Genomic DNA, 21293 nt, shown 5'->3' on the forward strand with positions numbered 1-21293 from the left:
AATAATACTAAGAGCTAAAACCACAGGAATATACAGGAATGGTAAGGAAAAAAAAACTGTAGACTGAGAAGAAGCAGGGGTGGGGAGCTTGAAAATTGAAAGCAAGGGCAGATGGGGAGTCTCTGAAGGCAAAGAAATAACAAGCAGAAGTCTAGGAAGAGAAGTAGGAGAGACCAGGTTTAGAGAAGACTGACTTGTTTAAGCAGGTGTCAGAATGTGCATACCCCAGTGGAGAACAGAGGAAGTCATTAAACTTTAACCTGAGAAGCAATATAGTACAATGTGCAGTCCTTGGAGTCAAGATATATGTGGGTTCAAATCCTCCTGTTCATCCTGACTAGTCATGGAAACCTTAATACTTGTCCTCAGTAGTCTGCAAAATCCACGTCTGTAAAATGAAACTAACAGCATCTACCTTATAAGAATGTTGTGAGTTAAGAATGAGCTAATGCATGTAAAGCACTTAGGAAATTGTCTGGATAATGACACACACATGTGTACACCTGGGAAAATATAAATTGGTCAATGTGAATTTAATACTAGAGAAAATAACAGAACGATCATCAAATTATTTTCCATTACTCAGAGGAGACCTAGATATTGTGTAACAATTCAAGTTGGATTTCTGAACAAACAAATAATGTCAATGTCAGACCAATTTAATTTTCTTTCTTTGAAGAATATTAGACTGTGTAGGTAAGAAGAAAGTGAAAGATTGAATACAGTGGAACTAGATGGGCTTTCTGTCTGTCTTGATGACATTTCTATCACTAGGCTGTAGAAATTGTTTAGTGCAGCAGATCCCCCAAAGAGTGTTTTATAGAAAGTTATTAAATGTTCCATGAACAGTTAATTTTGGGAAACACAGGGTAAAATAGGTTACTTTACTATCGGATTCTCAAGTTTTTAATAAGGTAATATGAATATCTTAAGAGTCAGTACAGTTTATAGCATTTTCCAAACTTATTTGACCATGGAATTCATTAAAGGGTCATAGAACACACTTTGGGAAGCAGAGGTGTGGATGGTATTGTACTATCTTTCTTACAGTTATAGTTCTTAAAAGTTAATTATTGAGTTTTTAGCATATATATGTAGAAAAATATTGTGTGTTATTCCACAGGGATCAGAAATTTAAAGATGTGCTACTTAATACTTTTATTAATGAGCTGGACAATAGCAATCAAGTGAATCATGATGAAGCATGAAGTTGGACAGAGTTGCCATCTACTTTGAAGACAGAAAAGAAATTAAAGGACGCTGAGAATACTATCAAAAATAGAATGAAGATCAATGGGGAGAAGATGCCTTACAGAGAAAACATAAGCTTTGTAGAAAAACAAGGAAAACATTCTGATATCTATATCTATATCTAGATCTAGATCTAGATCTAGATCTAGATCTAGATCTAGATCTAGATATATATTTGGCTTTAAAAGACCAAGAAGAAAACACACTGGTCTTGAATAAAAAACATGGTGAATAAAAATATAATCACAAGAGTTATTACTTCTGCCTCTGCCAAGCCTATGGCAGTGAAAAGCATAGGGAAATGTGATGTGTCTCACAGATGGGGTGTGGCTCTATTTTAGAATTTAAAAATTCTATTCCACCCCTATTTAAATAGGGGTGGCTCTATTTTAGAATGTTGGGGATCTGTATTCTTCTCTCCTGGCTCTACATGCTCCTTACAAAAGTGGCCTTGGAGATGCTCCAGAATTCAGGACTTCCAAAGTCATAAAATTCCCAGCAAACTCCTGGTTTACAGTACCTCTGGGTGATGGGTTAATTGTCTGTGAATGGAGATCTTCTAATTTTCTAGTTTAATGAAGTTCTCTTAGTTCTTTTGCTAAGAGTGGACAGGAATTGACCTTCCTACTAAAAAATTACTCTGGGGGCACCTGCGTGGCTCAGTCAGTTAAGTGTCCAACTCTTGATTTCGGCTCAGGTCATGCATGATCTTGTGGTTCATGAGTTCGAGCCCTGCATCAGGCTCTGTGCTGACAGTGCAGAGCCTGCTTGGGATTCTCTCTGTCTCCCTCTCTCTCTGCCCTCCCCTTCTCTCACTCTCTATCTCTCAAAATAAATGAAAACTTAAAAAAAATTATCCTGGCTGCGGAGATTCTGCTAAATCAAGAGATTATCCAGGATGCATAGCCTTTCGAAGCCATTGAGAAGTTGACGTTGAGGGCTCAGAGATTGTAGCCACTCTTTTTTTACTTCTTAGGTTTTGTACTTTTGTATTAGGATATGACATATCCTAAGTGTTCCTCTTAAATAACTGACCTGTGATGCACCACCTAGAGTTGTGTATGTGTGTGTGTGTGTGTGTGTGTGTGTCATGCACACAAAAGCATGTATGCATGCATGTATGTAAGAAAAAGCCGGTATGAATAAGAATCACAACAGTGCCAGAGTCTTGTGCTTGGCTGACATTTTCACACTAAAAAATTAGATGACTTCTAGGGCAAGCAACCCCACAAGAGACATGAAAATCTTATTATATGAAAAAGGATGATGATGTTAACCTGGAGAAGAAAAGAAACAGGGATCATATACTCTTTCACTACTTAAAGAGAAAAAAACCCACTGGAAATTAGGAGATAATATTGATATTAATGAATAAGTTTTATAACAATGAAACCTGTCCAACAATGAACAAGCATGCCTTATGAAAAAAATTCCAAAATCAAAATTATTTTTGAACACCTATTTGGTGACAGGTGTTATGCTGAACACATTACACGCAGTAGGCCATTCAATTCTCTCAAAATCCCTATGAGGTAAGAACTGTTATTATTTTCACATTACAGGTGGGAAACCAAGTGTTGGAGAGGTTAGTTTAACTTTTTCAAGGTCACACAGCTAGTGAATAGATAAACTGTATTTGATCCTGGAACCTGTGTACTAAACCACTGAATTGTTTATTTCCATCCTTGGACATTTTAAAGCACAGTCTGATGTATCAGAAATTTAAGGGGTTCTTTCCACTGTAAGGCTTTTCCATTGCAAGACTGAACCACTGCAGTCATCTCTAAAATCTTTCATTTAATTTTTGCATACTAAAGACTGAAAGAAACATTGACTTGGGCCCCCTTGGGCATTATGACCCCTGTCATCTTCCTACTGTAACAAAGATGGGGTCAAGTCTACAAGTATAGAAAAGGCCAGTTGAAGACTAAGGGATTGATAAGCAATAGAATCCACAAAGAAAATTGGAAGAGGTTGCATTCCTTTGGCCAGGGAGTAATTGGTGATCTTCTGCAATGTGCAAAAGATGATGGGTAAGTAAATCATGTCCATGGAGAATACAAGAAACCCATCACAGTGAGAAAGCTTGGCTAGCACAAGAAGCTCTTCCTAGTGAAAAGGCCTTGAAATAAACAAGACTTCGAAGCTCAGTTACAAGCAGAAGAAGTCATGTTAGAATAGCAACCAATGCCTTTAGTAGCAGCCCACTCCAGCTGCCTTTCTGGTAGCCTTGTCAAGTTGGTCAGCCCTGAGGATGAGCTAGAAGGCTGGCAGGTGTCTGTGAACTTTCCTCTGTTCCATCTTGTCTCACTAAAGAAGCAGCAGACACCAAAAATGAAATCCGAGCCACTTTCATTTTGGGAAACCTTTAAAGTAAATATGACAAGTGTGGTGATAGGGACCCTTGGTAGGCAGCCACAGGGTCTCGCAAACAAATAACCTTGTGATTCCTTCTGAATTCATGAGTCTATGGCCCTGAACAATTGAGGATGGCCAAAAGAGTCTCTGTTAATAAAATCACCTTGAAAAATCAACATTTCTGTTCAATAGAGTTTTATGTATTAATTTTAGGAGCTAGACTGTCAATTTTTCTTTAACACAGAAAGAAACTGAATACCCTTACAAATAGGGATTTTAAAAAATCTTTTGAAGAATTTTTTTTTTTTTGCCTCATAGAAATTTTATCATAATTTCATGCCCCCTTACTTCATGGCTTGTTTCTCGCTTCATTACTCTTATATTTAACTTGATAAGGTCCTGGTTCCTGTGATACTAGTTTTTAGATTTTGGTTTCTCACAGCTGCTGCTTTGAAGTACCTGATAACATTCTTAGCCTTGCACAGAGTGAGTGGCTTTTCAAGCCCTCATTCTCCCACTGCTCACTGTCCTATTTCTGTTATTTCTCACTTACTAGGTATATTCTCAACCTCACCCCTCCTCTACTTTTGAAAGAGGGCAAACCTTTGGCTTTTACAGGTGGCTAATCGGTCCACCCATGGAATTGGGCAGTTTATTCTGAAAGTAATCATTTCTCTGCCTGAGCGTGTCAGAGTGTGTTTTCCTATGGATGTTCAGGGATTTTAGTGGGGCATACACATGAGTGGTAATGGGGCACCTGTTATGGTTCCTGTAAACACAGATAAGGCCAATGCTCTTTTCACATACACACAGACGTTCCTTAACTTAATGTAGCACCTGCAAGGCCTACAATCACACTCTGTGTCAAAAGGTGGCTTTTGCTAACAGGATCCATGCCAAGCATGACCTCAACTGCTGGAATTTGGAAAAAGCCAATTATTTCACTGGGCATAGCTAAGGCTATGGTAAGATCAGACAGGGAAGCATCTTCTGGACAAAGCATCTCTCAGGTTACCCAGTAGGGGAAATGGGATTACAAACATTTAGAGAATTTCTGGAATTGTTTATGGTTAAAATTAAGTTACCATTGGGAGTTTTGAACGCTGTTGTTATTTTAACTGGAAATTAATTTGGTGGAGAAAAACAAACATTTCCTGTTTCATCCACTTAGCAAAATTTCTCCTGATTTCCTTCATTTCCCAACACATTTGATGTGAATGTTGGAAGACTGAATTGAACAGATGAGCCAAGTGTGAAAATGTGCTTACAAGTGGTAAAATAGGGACTAGAGCTTCAGCTGCATTTTGAAGAGGAATGGGACAACGGTAAGAATAAAAACAAAAAAAGCACAATCGCAAGTGAAATTGAGCAGAACTCTCAGCTCATCTCATCGTGCACAAAATATGGTGTTACAGAGCAAAGCTACTCACAGGTATTTGCAGTGCCTTTGGGGATGGGGAGATAGGAGCCTGGACTCCAAGGCCGACCCTGATAATTCTTCTTGCATTTCCCACAGTCTGGACCTGTAGTGTTGTGCTCACATTCACAGGTCAATTTGCTGTTGTCATACACACACACAGTGGCGTGGAGATTACATTTGCACCTAAAGAGAGGAGAAACAAGAGTTCATTGTTAAGTCAAGTTGGTGATCACAGAGGCTTTACCCATCTATCTCCTGGGTGGTAGTTCTCACACCCTGCTGTGCTTGGATACCTACAAGCTCTTGGCAAAATATAGATTTGGAGGCTCTACCCTCAGAATCTTTTCAACAAGTGCCGTTGGGGGAAGAGGTGGGGTTATGATACAGTCTGTATCCTCCCACACTTTGAGGAATCCCAATACCAGTCAGTCCGTTCAGTGGGGACCTGAATGTGAGGTAAGACAACTGTGCTAAAAAATCAAGGGCTTTCCAACAGGTATCAAACTACTTAGGGAACAGTTTTCCTGTAATATTATCAAAACTATGACGATTTCATCTGGGTTGGAAGAACAATGTTATCTTCTGTTTTTCCTTAAACCAGAAAGGCAATCTTTCTTTGTTGAAAAGGAAATGTAACCATTAAGACAATTTGCTATTCAGACTATTTTATAGACCCAAGGAGGTCATAATAAGATATTCATATTCCGGGCTCAAAAATGACCTTACCCCAGATCCAAAGTTTTCCCACCAAGGCTTCTACCCAATCTGAGTAGTCCTTAGATTGCTCCTCACAGCAAATAAGACAATTACAAAGTTCTCTCAGGAATGGTTCAAATGACTCAGAAAAAAAATGCTTAGAGGTCTAGAAAACAAAAACCTATATGTGGCTGGGTTATTGCCTTTGGTGCCTATGAATAAAAGTGTGATCTATGAGAGGCCACAATGAAATATGCAATTTCCACAAAAATGCATCCCCCTATCCAAAATCCTGGACTGTAAAATTGCAAAGGCCAACTGGATATTTGTTGAGGTAGCAGATTATAAATTGTAACTTCCCAAGCACAGGTCGCATCCTGTGGAAAAGTAAAACCTAGGTTGACAGGATGACCATGGCCAGAGGCCAGAATAGTGTATGCAGGATGCCATGCATCCACACAAAGGGGAGAGCTAGGACACCCAAGCTGAAGGATAAAGGGTCAAGGTATGTCAGAGTCAGAATAGGGAAAATGTAATTTGTGTGTGTGTGTGTGTGTGTGAATTTTTAAATGAGTCTGGCCTCTTCCAAGAAGTAGGACAAAAATATAGAAAGCCAAATTTCATAAAGACAAAGAAATATTGTTGTGCTTTACATTTGTTTTCCTTTGTGGAAAGTGTCATGAATTAGAAAAGGTAACAGTAGTCTTTCTTAGGTAGGAAAATAAGGTTCTTTAAGAACTGATGTGGGTTTCTATGTTGTCTGTACAGCAACATCCGAGGTTCTCCCTTGTGCACTGATGATCTGTTTGGTAGGCTGGCCCACACTTATGGCAAGGAAGCAAAGGAGTGGCTAAGACCATTACTGAGAGCTGTTGGGTTCTCTTCTAACCAAAAGGTGTGGCCCCTAAAGCAATGCCCACCCTGCCCCCCTCCCTCAAACCTCCCTGGGTAAAGACCACACCTCAGCTTCCTCAGGGGTCTAGCACAATTCATAATACTTGTAGCTACACTCTGCCTTCTGTATACTTATAAATTGTAGTAAATTGAAAGGCTGCTGTTTAAACAATACCTCTTCAACTTAGATACATAAACAAAGCCTTTAAAATTAACATGTATGCAGTCTCATAAAAAGATAAGAGAAAAATAATTCGGTTAAGTGAAATAGTGTTTAATTATGAGCTAGGTCTTACAGCAATCTCCTCTATGCAGGGAGGGAGTCAATTGTGCCAAATTGTATATGGAAGGATCTTTATCCATCAACATTAGCACCTTTATTTATGGGTGTGTTTGTATATATGGAAGATGTTAGAAACCTAAGTGATAGAAGCACCAGCTTATACTGATTTAGCACCCTATCTGGTGTTAAAAATTCCAAATGGGGAAAAGAATAATGTGACCCCAAAGGATATGCTGGTTTCATGTAGGAAGACCAAGAATACAAGAAGTAATTGTAAGTTGGATTAAATGTCTTGTAACTGTTAATACCTTCATATACTTGTAGTCACTTTCTGTGTTACAGGCAATTTCCATTCTAAAGACCTTATATTTGCTGAGAAAATATTCTTTGAATAACAAAAGAAGGTGAAAGAGGAACGGATAAATGTTTAATCTTATTTCTCGCAGATTTCTTTCAATTAATGGTTCATCCTCACCTGTCCAAAAGCTAATCATTCAAAGGCTCAACTCAATTCAAACTCTTCCCAATCACCTATGCTACCAGTGTAGGCACCCTGAGCTCTATTCTTCTGATCCCCTTAAATGCTTCTGTGTATTTGGTTTTGTCAGTTGTTCCTTAAGGCTCTTTGAGCTTTTAAAATGTTGACTCATTGCACAAATCTCTCCCATCTTAAGCGGGGGTGGGGGGTGGGGGTGGGGTGGATATCTACCCTGTACTTCTTTTCTACCTTGTCTTCATTTCCAGCTACTTCTTTAACAATCTCCTCTCCCTTCTTGAGTTTCCTGTACTTGAATTTTCCATTTTCTCATCTCCCACTCACTCTCTTTCTCACCACCACAGCCTCTCTTGCCATGACCTCCTTGTTGAAAATCCAATGGATACTTCTCTTTACCTCATTTGACCACCCAGGGGTATTTGAATCTCTCCCTTTGATTGAGGTATTGACCACTCCCTTTCTCCTGATACTTTGTCCTCACTGGATTCTCAAGTGCATTTTCAGAACCTTCTTCTGTGTGTTCTTTTTATATGCTGTTCTTGGGGTTCTGGCTCAGAACCATCAGCCTAAGTGAGTCTTTTCGGACACTCTTACAAAAGGCCGTCCCTTCAATTTCCTCTGTGGTCCTTAACTACCTTTGGGTTACAGCAAACTTGCATTCTAAAACAAACTTCCATAATCTTCCCCACCCTGAAATAATAAGCACATGAAAGATAAGCTTTAACAATTGAAAACATTTTAGGAGATTCAGAGATTCTCTGTTACCCACAGAGATTGATAGAACCCTTCCCTCCACTATTACTAGGTGAAGATTACCTGATTGACATATTGATAAATTCTGGATCTATCATGGATCTCTCTCCTGGGCATGTCAAACTCCACAGATTCTGAACTGAAGTCTGAGCCTCTCTTCCCCACTCACTCCTCCTTCTGAGATGTCTGTCTCAGTAAACTGCATCACCTTTGAGGCAGTTGGTTAAGAATGCCTCTCTTCCTTTCCTATCACATCTAAGTTGTCATTGCTCCATCTCTCACCAAATTCTGGGATTCCTTCCTCTTTGATAACTCTCAAATACACATGGTTCCAGCCACCCATTGCCACTGCCCTAGTTAAGCTTGTCATCATCTCTGATCTGTTTTATTACAATGGCTTCTCAACAGACCTTACTGCCTCCAGTTATGCTCCTCTCTAGCCCAGTCTCAACACAAGAGTCAAAATAATCCTTTACACAAAAATATTGGGGTCACTGTGGCTTAGAACCATTTAAAGACTTGTCACTATTCTCAGAATAGAGTCCAAACTCTGTCATGTGGCCTCCAAGTCCCTTTGAAGTTGGTGTCTTCTCCCTTCTCTAGATTCATCTGCACTGCCAGCAACACTAGTTAGTTTTTCAAACTTTGCCTTCAGGTAATCTTATAAGCTGTTCCTTCGGCTTGCAACATTCTGCTCTACCATTTCTATTCCTTTCATCTGCAAAATTCTTAGCATTCAGGTGTCAACTTGGAAATTTCCAAGTTGTCTGGAACAATTTCCAGTTGTCTGGCTGCTAACTGACATTCAAAAAACATCTGCTGGTCAATTATCTGAGTGCTTCTCTGACCCACCAGAATACCTTTCCCATGTGCTCCTGGGACACTGGGTGAGGCCAGTCACATGATAAAGCCCACACTATCTCTGCCTTAGACATAGGCTGCATTCTCATAGTTTCTTCTTCTAGCATGTTTACTAGAGTAAACTCCTGGAGGCAGCAGTCATGTTTGCCTTATTTATTGCAACATCCCCAGCACATGTCAAGGTGCTTGGCACGTAGTAAGTACTTTAAAAAAATATATATATATATTTGACAGATAAACAAATGATTGTTAAACAAGTAAACTCTCTGAAAGCAGGAACTTCATGGGTCTTTTCTACTATGTCTAGCACGGTAATGGACTAAAAACAGAATTAATAGGTATTGTAATAAATCAAAAACTCCTTGACATGTGCTCAAAACTACCACATGCCCTTATCATTGGTTTACATAACTAACCTCATAATGGGCAAAGAGAACTCTATAAAACTGGTAAGACCTTGTAAACACTATTCAAACTCCAGGGAATTTGCCAAATGCTGGAAACCTAACACAAGAAAAAAAAAAAGCCCGAAAATAAATGCCTCAAAGACTCAGGAAAACAACACAGTTTAGAGGAGGAAGAACAAGACAAAACAAAAACAAAGCATTTGTGTAGCATAATTATTCTGGAATGTTCATCTTTTGGTTTCAACTTCTCATGGAAGAATGGCCACCTGCTTCAGGTTCAAGTTTGGCAATCTTGCTTGGGTTCTGGCAAAAACTGGAACTTGTCTAGTATTCATTCTGCTGACCTAGCCTAGCTTCTGGACTGTGTTTCCTCCATCCTGGTGATCACTGTTGTACCTGGACAGCACAGGTGAAAGTGGACATTGAGGTACCACAACACTGGCTGGTATTTGAAAATGATTCTCTTTCCTTCCCTACAGTTTGGTTTATTCGCATCAGCCCATTCCAACCAGCCACTAGGATTCTTTATTTAGAGCCCCTGCCAGAGTATCTTTTCCTCCAGCAGAAAAAAAAAAAGAAGAAATGGATGTCACAATGCCAGGAAATTGCTCTCAATTCCTGGGAATATGACCTCCAGCCTTGTGATGGGATGGAGGTCAGATTTCCAGGGCAACCACTTGTCTCTGACAGATTCATTATCTATTTCCATGGTCATCCAGCTCCCACGTCTACCATTACATTGGGCAGGGAAGGAGCTGTACAAATGGAGACCTAACAGGCTTTGCTAACAGTGAAATATCTGATGTTCTGGAGAGCTAAAACCTATTCACTGATTCTGTTTACACACATAGAACTCACACCAAGACACTCTAGATGGAATTGACTTGCTTGTACCTCAAAGATCCACTTGTGCATAAGTGACAAACTACATACACTGTCAAATAAAGGCATTGCTAAGACAGACTTACAAAAAAATCGAGCTCTGTTCTTTGATGTGAGTGATGAAAACCAGTGTATTCTTGCTTTCAACCAGGTCTGCACTTCCTGTATTTTAGTGACCAGCTGTCATGAGTCAATTTAATCCTGCTTATAAAAAGGCTCCAACATTTAGATGTGTGCCACCTGCCAGTAGGTACGAAAAACCCATACAGTCTGCCTGTTTTTTTTTTTCAAGATAATTTAATATATTTATTCTGGGAAACATGTTATCCACCAGAATTTCCTGTGAGTTAGAGATCTATATATATAATCTATCACTAGTGTTTCAAATAGAGGCACCAAGACACAGAAGTTTGAAACTGGCCCTTTCTGAAGCAAAACAGGAAGGAAAGCCAGGCTTGCTGCTTTGCAGGTCAGGGATTTGACTACTTTTGTGCCAGAGGCGGTTCACCATGAAGCGAATGAGGTTTAGCATCACGGCCTTTTCAGGGCCTTAAGGAGGACCCTAGCAATGCTCTCATGTGGTCATGTGCTTTTGTATAATTTTCACAAATAAGATATTTTTGCATTTTTTAAGTAGTGAAGGCTTTCCCTTAATGAGAGCACCCTTCCACTCCCAAAGGGTGTAAATTTTGGGCACAACAAAACCTGGCTCAGTCTCTGGTTGCACCCTCTGGCTTGGATTGGCAGCAGCCACAAATGCTTCTAGAAAATGAGTTCGCACAAACACTGGAGCTTTGAGGATGTCTTTTTCAAAAGGTGATAAATTACAAAATGCCTTTCACATATTTTTTCTGCCTCTGCAGCCCCTTGACCTTTCTCTTTTCACTTTGACACATGAATTGTTGGTTTCCACCTCAACAGATTATTTGAAATAGGAGACCTGCAGCAACATAATTTAGAAATTATGAGTTATTGATTATTAAGTCAGATACCCTGGGTTCAAATCCCACCTTTGCCACTTGTGAGGCCATTGGATAAATGACTTCACAAACACACACGTAAACAGAACGTGTGGAATACTTCCAAGTAGCGGGAACGGTGCTAAGCATTTTTTTTGTATAGTTCACACGGACCTCACAATAATACTGCGGGATTGGCATTAATTATAGATGATGTATTTGCATATTGACCAGCTAAGAAACCAAACCCATCTCTCTAGCTAGAATGAGACGGAACAGAGATTTAGACTGTGGGCAGCCGGCCTCCAGAACTCTGCTCTTACCACCAAAAGTGGAAGGCTGTCTAAGTATGGCTAGGTCTCAGCTGCCTCGTCTGTAAAACAGACACAATAAATGGATGTGTTTCAAAGAACGGTTTTAGGTATTGAATAGATAATGTACACGTGCCTTTAGGATAATGTCTGACACAAAATTCTTAATAAATGTTATTACTTCTATAGTCACTACTGCTACTACCACGACTGAAATGGGCTTATTCATTCTGTAAGACTTAATAACATATTCTTGGGTAGCACCATGAGATGGCCCATGGGATTCAAAACCAGAAGATGACGAAGAGTCCTAATGTCCAAGAACATACAATTTTTGAGTAAATAAGATGAAATACACATAGACTACAAACCTTCAAGAGGGCAATACCAAGAATGCCAGGGACCATGGGAACAAGCCCCAGGTGAAAAACATTATATACCTGGGGCATTTCATGTTGATTATTATTGCTAAGCTGCTTCTCTTACAGTGAAGAACTGGGATGCAGACTAGTATACAAGGCTGACTTAAAAACAACAGCCATAGCTATGTCCTATTGGCACAGAAACAAACAGGCGCCACAAGCCTGAAAGACCCCAGCTCCAAAAGACACCAATAAACTGTCTTAGTTGCTTGCCAAAATCAACCAATCAGGACAAGGCACTTTTCTATCCTTTATTAGCATAATGGACCTGGCAACTTTCAGGGGACTTTATATAAGCAGGGCCTCCCCTTTGTTTGGAGAAGCCAGCCTAACTCCTGTGTGTTGGTGATGTGTCTCCTTCCAGCTAGAGCTATAGCCCAATAGAGCCTCGCCTGTGCCTTGGTCTGGCCTCATTTCTACCGTTGTGGGGCCCAAGATCTGGACTCCAGTAACAATGCTTGATCTAATCATGACAATACAGGAAAGTAGGGTAGTAACACTCACTTGTCCCCCCACTGATAATGCTGTATTTGCACAAAACAGAGGGACAGCCCCTAATGCTGAAGGCGGGTAGAAGAAAAAAAACAACACTTAACCACGTCCTAATATAGATCTGGAACTGTGATAGATGCCTTATGTATGTTATTTCACCTCATCCTCATTACCACTGGGAGAAGGAAGTATAAGTATCTGTAATTTACAGATGTGGAAAGTGTGGTGAAGAGCAGTTAAGTGATTTGCTCAAAGAAGCACTTCTGGTAAGTGGTAGTCAAGAGTCAATTCCAAAGGCCAGGTTTGAGCTAGGACATCAGTCTATTTGAGGCAGAAGAAAGCAAATTGGTTTGTAGAAGGAGAATTAGACTCATGGTTCCCAGCAGCGATATTAATACTTCTACTAACACTTGCTACCTAAATTGAGGTCCCTGGATCAGCAGTTTCAGGATCACCTGAGGGCTTGTTAAAAATCTCAGGCTTTTCCCAGACTTGCTGAAGAAGAATCTGCATTTTAACCAGATGGCCAGGTGATTTATATGTAGAGTAAGGGCTAGAAGCACTGCCGAGTCACCAGCGTGTCAAAATCCTGATGAACAGGAAAACTAAAATCATGGGTGTGATCCATATACAAACCTTACTTCTGCCTATATTCTGTTGGGCAGTCTTTGGCCTAAAATCTGAGTAGTACTAAGGTGCTAGCTGTACTCACAAACTGAACTGACCATTTTTGTTTGTGAATTCTGTCAAGGCTATCAATCTGCAGATTCATATATCACAGAATACTTAAATAATTCAACTATATTAAAAACTGTTTATACTTACTAATCAAAATCGTATTTCTATCCAGAATATATAAGGAGCTCTTACAACTTGAATAATAAAATGACAAAAAAAAATTAGAAAACGTGTAAAGGATCTGAATAGATAGGTCTCCAAAGAAGATTTATACAAATGGCCAATAAGCACAGGAAAAAATGCTCAACACCATTAGTCATTAGGGAAGTGCAAATTAAAACCACAATGAGTTACCACTTCACATCCACTAGGATGGTTATAATTTAAAAAGATGGTAAACACTGATGATGATGTTGGTAGGAATATATTGTTGGTAGGAATGTAAACTATAAAAAAAATTTTAATGTTTTTTGAAAGAGACAGAGAGAGAGAGAGAGAGCAGGGAGGTGCAGAGAGAGAGGGAGACACAGAATCTGAAGCAGGCTCCAGGCTCTGAGCCATCAGCACAAAGCCCGACGTGGGGCTCGAACCCACAAACTGTGAGATTATGACCTAAGCCAAAGTCTGACGCTTAACCTACGGAGCCACCCAGGCGCCCTGGAATGTAAACTTTTTTAGCCACTTTGGAAAACAATATGGCAGTTCTTCAAAAAGGTAAACATAAAGTTATCATAGGATCCAACAATTCCACTTCTAGGTATTTACCCAAGAAAATTGAATACATGCCCACAAAAAAACCTGTACACAAATGTTCATAGCAGCATTATTCATAATAGTCAAAAAGTGAAAACAATCCAAACATCCATCAACTGATGAACGGAGAAAGAGGATGTAGTATATCCATATAATGGAATATTATTTGGGAGGAAAAAAAAGGAATGAAGTACTGGTACATGTTACAATATGGAAAAATCCTTGAATACATAATGCTAAATCAAAGAAGCCAGACACAGAAAGCCACAAAATGTATGTTTACTTTTGTATGAAATACTCAGAATAGGCAAATCTATACAGATAGAAAGTAGATAAGTGGTTTCCAGGAGGTGGGGGGAGAGGCATACTGACAGTGACTGCTGATGGATGGGGTTTTCTTTTAGATTGATGGTAGTGTTCAGGAACTCAATAATGGTGAGCGTTGTACAACTTTTTGAATATACGAAAAACCACTGAATTGTACATTAAATAAATGAAAAAGTAAACTAAAAAAATATGGTATTTGTCCACAGAGATGGCAGAAAAACAGTGGATAAGAGTTTGGGCTCTGAGGTCAAATAGTCTGGCTTTAGCAGGAACTTAGGCAAGTTCCTTAAGCTCATTTTATTCCTCTGTAAAATGAGGATAATTAAAATACCTACCTTAGGGGTTGTGGGGGCCTTAAATGATAGATTACAAGACAGCAGAGACTGCTAATTGATGTATCTTTTCTTTTTCCATACCACTACAGTGTTAGCTGGGTGCACAGTCACACGTATTAAGACTATGTTTCCCAGCACCTCCTCTAGCTAGGTGTGGCCATGTGACTATGTCCCACCATTGGCATATTAGTGGGAGTGATGTCTGTGTGTGACACTCCTGTTGGGCTACACTCCTTCCTCCATTTCTAATTTACTTCATGGAACACGAATGTGGCGTTGATCCACTTTGGACAACATGGACCATGGCAGTAACCATGACTAGTGGAACCTGGGCCCTCAGGCAGCCTTCACTGCAGTCATAGGGTAGGTAAAGATAGAGCCACCATTCCAGCCATGGAGAACCTACCTCCCAAGAGAAAGGAGAGAGAAAAAACTTCTACTTTGTTTAAGGCTCTTATTTTTTTTTTAATACATGAAATTTATTCTCAAATTGGTTTCCATACAACACCCAGTGCTCATCCCAAAAGATGCCCTCTTCAATACTGTTTAAGGCTCTTATAATGTGAATCTATCTTACACACATCTGAACTTATATTTGAGCATAGCACCTGGCAAGTAAGCAGGTAATAATTAAAAGCTATTACTATTATCACTTCTATCTCATAGCAAAAGGCCAGATTTTCAACTATCAAATGGGTCGCTGATCCTGATCCCATGAAGAAAGAGAGAGCTCAAATCTTTCCAGCATTCTCCTACTCCTTCCTCCATTAATAAAACCTGCTAATTGCCGTCTGACAGTAGTTACCACTGGTAAGCAAAAATGTTTTCAGAAGATTTATTGTTATAAACTATGCAATGGCCAAAGTTCGATGTGAAATAGATATCTACTTACAACAATTTTTGGAAAGCAGCCACACACTAACATACTAACAAAGAGTCTGGGCATCTAACTTGGGTTTGCATTCCTGTATTATAGGAGAGGCATAGAAGAAAGAGAGGCGCTAGGACTGTAGGTATCTGCCCTGCAAACCCAGAGGACAGATTTCCACATAGCTTTTGAGCTCATTCTTTCACAATATATTGAGTATGTAATATGGCCCCGTGTTGATGGTGGCTTTCCTGTCCTGAGGAAACTAATTGAAAGAATTAGTTTTGAAAAGTTATTGGTACAGATCTTTTTTTTTCTTTTTTCTTTTTTTTTTAAGCAAAGAAATATACAGTTACACAGTTTTCTCCAGGAGTGTGAAATAAAGCCTGAGATCCTTATCAAGTTCTTCACAGACACTGGGATCTTACCATCTTTTAAAAAATATGTAATTTATTTGCTCCAAAAATTGATGGAACAGGGGCTAGAAATCCTTCTTGTACATTTAAGCAATAAATGACTTAGACATCCTTATGACATTTAAGAAACCCTCTAAAATTACACTTAAATCTTGCTTGAAACCCTAAACCGACCTGTAGTGAAACCTCAGATTACATGACTCGCTAAACTACTGGTTCTTTTACATAATCTTAAAAATAGCTCTTTTCTATTTCTAAAGCTTGCCAGGGAGACTAGCATACCATGACTGTAAAATAAAATAAAAATAGGAGCTTATAAATTCGAGATAATGCATTCTCTAAGATTGGAGTAGGTATACGATGGTGCTCTGTGACCTGTTTATTACACTCATGAGGAATCTGGTTAGACAAGAGGTGCTGAAGGATAAAAGACATAACAAGATAATTATCTCAATTGAGACTGCCACTGTTCTCTGCACAACCAATCAATCTGGAGATTGGGAGGTAAAGAGCTTGTTAAATTAAAACTAAACTAATCCAAGGCCAATTAGCAACTAATAGATGAACCTAGATGTTTAATATATCCATGGTGAACCTTTCCACTCTAATTCTTTTTGAGAAAACAGAAAATTTAGGGGTCTCTGGTTCCAGAAATAGAGATGATCATTGTTCAAGGAACCAGATAAGAGAAACAGGGCAACATGGTGTTAAGAGCTTGGACTCTGGAGACAAAGAGTCTGATATCAAGTCCTAGCTCTGCCATGAACCTGGTGGGTGTCTCCATCTGAGTCTCAGTTTCCTCACATATATTTTTGGACTGTTATTAGTACCTATCACATAGGATTGCTATGATGATTAAATGGAATAGTTCACGTAAAGTATGTACTACAGATTCTGGTAAATACGAAGTATTCAAGCTGTTATTATGGAGAGAGATGGGAAATTCATGGCTTGGCCATCTAAAAGTCCTTTTCATCCCTTTCTCTCTTGATTTTTTCTACAAAACATGTGAGGAAACTACAATACTCATTTCCCAGGCTCCCTGCCTCTATGGTTGACCATGTTATATAGTCTGACCAGTGGGATGTGACCAGAAGTCACTAGGTGGGGTGTTCTGGAAGGTTTTTATATTTATTTATTTATTTATTTATTTATTTATTTATTTATTCATTCATTCATTCATTCATTCATTCATTTTAAAGTTTATTTATTTTGAGAGATGGAGAGAGTGTGGGGGGTGGGACAGAAAGAGAGGGAGAGACAGAATCCCAAGTAGGCACCACACTGTTAGTGCAGAATGCCATGCAGGGCTCAAACTCGAAAACGGTGAGATCATGACCAGAGCTGAGATTGAGAGTCTGACGCTTAACTGATTGAGCCACTCAGGTGCCCCTTGAAAGTTTTTAAACAGGGACAGCTTAAAAAGAATCATTCCTTCCCCCCCCCTTTTTTTTTTGCCCCCTTTCACTTTGCCATTTCTTCCTTCTTCTTGTCTGGGATCCAGACAGAAATGCTACGGGGACTCCAGGCTTTGCAACCACAAGAATGGAAGTTCCATTTAATGATGGGTAAGCGGGAGGCCAGAAGGAAACTAAGGCCTGATGGTGCTCTTATACCCTGAGCCCCAGCCTGCCCACCTCCCATGTGTTCTCACTTGAAGAAAACAAGCTTCACCCTGTTTAAGGCAGTCAGCTATCCTGTTTTTGGAAACCAAATATATTCCTGATATAAGAAGCCATTATAAAGGCTGTTGATGTAATCAGGTTATTATTTTCACACATATTCATCCATTTTGCGGTTTACAGTAAACAACTGCTAAGTTACATTTCTTTTTTTCTCTTTATAGAACTACATAAGTGAAATCTTTCTTTCACCTATTTTTTACTTCCAGTTGATTTGGACTATACCATGATAATTTCTTATATACTTCTTGGATTAAAAAAATATAATTCTCCTTTTTTCTAGGAGAAACTGGGACAAAAGAAAAATAGGACAGGAATGAACCTAAAGTCCTCTTGTGCTCTGCAAAGCCACACCGTTCAGTAAAACTCTGGCTATAGACCTAAGAACCCTCTGACACTGTAGGATTCCGCTATCAGGTTAGATTGCCAGGTAAGCTTGGGGGTCTTTTAAATAAGTACACTCATCCATTCAAAAAAGGTCTTATTTCCTCAAATAGTTATAGTAGAGTCTGATTAAAAATGAACCAGGCTGAATAAACAGTTTTATCACATAAAAAATAAAGTCACACCTGTGCAAAAGAATACACTACAGCAACCTGATTCTATATTTTTACTTTTCACTACAAAATTTGAGAGGAAATTGAATTAGATTCCCATGGGTGGTATGGAAAATTGGGGGAAATAGCTTTCTTCTAATTCTCCCTTTTCTGAGAAATAAAATAATACCCAATAGAGAAGGGTGCACCTAGCAAAGCCTTTGTTTTTTTCCCCTTATTTGGTGGCCTACTTTTGTCAGCAAGCCTTGAAAAAGTTGAAGTTTAAAAGTAAAAAAAAAAAAGAATATAGAAGAGAGAGAGAGAGAGAAACAGAGACAGACACACACACAGAGAGAGAGAACGGAAAGAAAAAAAAAACCCATCTGTTAAAAGAGACTGATCTTACTTGCTGTGGCCGATGACCTGAACTGTATGTCACTTAAGATTAGACACAAAGGCTTTAAAGCAAAGAAATAAAGAACTCTGAGAATAGAAATGAAGAACAGCAATGAACTCTCAAAAGATCCAACAGATAGGATGTGGTCAGGGAAAAATAACCAGATGGTAGCTACGAGATTAATAATATTGTCCCCATCACCATCTCTTCACTTATATAATGAAATATTCAGAGGTGGGGTCTGCAACAAATGTATGAGAAGTGAGGTGTCACGAGAAGTGAAATTTCAAATAATGTTATATGGCTCATGGTCATAATTTAGAGTCAAGTTATAGGTGATCAAGAGACCCAGGCTTAATCACTAAATAGGTGATTCACTTTGGGTGGGTTACACTGGCTTGAGGGACTAATTTCTTTGAATTGTGAAAAGTTTGGTCTGTGCGTGAGAAAAGGCTTACATTGGCTGTGTGATTTACCCCACCTCTGGCAATATCTAAACTTAAATGGGGGTGCACATTGCAGTTTTTGCACCCCCAAATTCCTACTTCTTTTTCCTTTGGTAACAACGCTGTGGGGCTGCCCTTTTTCATCTTCATATTGGGAGGTTGAGGTGGGGGATTCCAACCTACAGCTCCAGGGATGAGCAGAGAGGCTGAGCTCAGCCTACCAATCCATTCCATCTTCTTGGAAACATGATGATTGGTTCAAGGATGGGAGTAGGACCTAATCCCTGTGAAAACGGACCCTTGGGCCTTTGCTGAGAGTATGAGGGTAAAAAAAGTCCTGTTCCTTGTGGTACTGCTACTCTGGTAGCAGGTGGCCTGGAACTGCTCATGGCCATCTTGTCCACGACATGGAGAATCTCAGCCTAGAATAAAGCCAAGACGGAGGAGAACAAGCCAAGAGATAGGGACAATATCCTGATGACTTTGTGTAGCTCATGCTGTCAGCCTGTCTGAATCTAACTGTGTCCCAGATTCCTAACTATGTGAGCCAAAATAGTCTCTATTTTGTTTAAACTAGTTTGAATTACTTATTTATTTATTTTTGGCACTAGCAACCAAAAGATCCTAATACAATATGCCATGTTAGTTCCCCATGATTCTTCCACCTCCCAAAATGATTGAACTAGACTGGACCTATTACCCATAAGCAGTCATTACAGAAATTGCTCAACAACCCAAAATTTATGGCCTGGTTTGGAAAAGTCTGGCCAACCAGATTTTTCTGCCAAGGATTTAGACTTGCAAAACAGACATATGTTATCATTAGGAGGTAGGCATTAGAATATGCTGGATAATTTCAAAGTATGCTGGTTCTAACCTTACATGATTTTTATAAAAAGTGTTTTGTTTTGTTTTTGTTTTCAGTAAAATGAACTGACTTTTTAAGTTAAGGTGCAAAAATCGTGCTGTATTTTGGAGTTAGAAAAGACCTAGATTTGAATATCCCTATGATCACTTTTAAACTCTTTGACCTTAAGCTAGTTCCTCACTTGTAACATAGAGATGAAAGTGAATGACTTTGTTAGGCTTTATTTTATTTTATTTTTTATTTTTTAATTATTTAATTAATTTAATTTTATATCAATGAAACTAAGAGCTGGGTCTTTTTCTCTTAATGTTTATTTATTTTGAGAGAGAGTGCATGTGTGTGTGTGCCTTGGGGAGGGCAGAGAGAAAGAGAGAGAGAGAGAGAGAGAGAGAGAGAGAGAGAGAGAGAGAGAATCCCAAGCAGGCTTTGTGCTGTCAGTGCAGAGCATGATGCAGGGCTCCATCCCATGTAGTGTGAGATCATGACCTGAGCCGAAATCAAGAGTTGCATGCTTAACCACTTGAGCCACCCAGGTGACCCTTTATTTTGACTTTTGAATGAGATAGCATGTCAAGTGCCACCATGAACAGATCATAAAAAGGTAAACTCAATAAGTTTTAATTCCCATCTGACTGTCATCATCAATCATTAGGAAATATTTGTTAAATGCTTATAATACATAAGATCCGGTGGCTAAGCTTATACTATTTCTGAACGATATCAGAACAATAATCCACAGAAAGAAGGGACCTGCTGTCTCACCTCAATTACTCTAAGGTCATGAGGTCTTCTCATTTTTGTTTTATATTTAACAGAAGAATGAGAAGAAACTTGAGTGTGTTGTGAGGCAGTACAGTGTGAAGGAAAGGGATCAGGACTCTGAACTTCATGAGGTCAGGTGATGGGCAGGCTAAACCCCCAGTTCCTGAAAAGGACCTTTCATGGTGCCTGGTCTGGAGTAGGCTCTTTGTAAGTATTTGTTGAAAGAATTATCCAGTCCCATTCCCTCACTGTGGAAATGTGGGAAACACAAGATCAGAGAAAGAATAATAGCAATAATAACAATAAAATAATAAATTGGCTAGCAGTTTTTGAGCTTAATTCTGTGTTTAAATGTACATTCGTAAGAGTATATTTTTCTAGCAGTGTTTTATTTCATCTGTATAGCAACGTTGTAAGAGAGAGGTGGGCAGGTATCACTCTCCCCATTTTATAGATTAAGATAAAACTCAGACTTAGAGAATTTACATGTAGTAATACATAAAAGCAAACTTGTTTTAATATTCCCACTAGCAATACTTTAAACATAGTAAGCCAATATTTTTTTCTTCAAGTTTTCAAAAACTGAGCTCTACTTTGCTTTTAGTTCCCAAAGATTTTGGCTCTGGTTTTAACAGGTGATCAAAGCCTCTCCATAGGAAGGAACAGAGAGGGGGATAGGACTTGGGGTGTGAAAGGATACAAATGTATACAGTAAAAGCATCATCATTGTCCCTGCAATG

General features: G+C 39.1%; 1 protein-coding gene across 3 annotated transcripts in view; it reads right to left on the reverse strand.

The window, feature by feature from the left end:
• Positions 1 to 21293, reverse strand: part of NTNG1 (netrin G1) — a 339124-nt gene that overhangs the window by 83175 nt on the left and 234656 nt on the right. For all 3 annotated transcript variants that reach the window (XM_047871014.1, XM_047871016.1, XM_047871015.1), the window contains exon 4: positions 5040 to 5212. In XM_047871014.1, coding sequence (XP_047726970.1) covers positions 5040 to 5212 — 173 coding nt within the window. The remainder of the gene's footprint in view (positions 1 to 5039; positions 5213 to 21293) is intronic.

This window comes from Prionailurus viverrinus, chromosome C1 (genome assembly GCF_022837055.1).
Source record: "Prionailurus viverrinus isolate Anna chromosome C1, UM_Priviv_1.0, whole genome shotgun sequence".
Classification (NCBI taxonomy): Eukaryota; Metazoa; Chordata; class Mammalia; order Carnivora; family Felidae; genus Prionailurus; species Prionailurus viverrinus.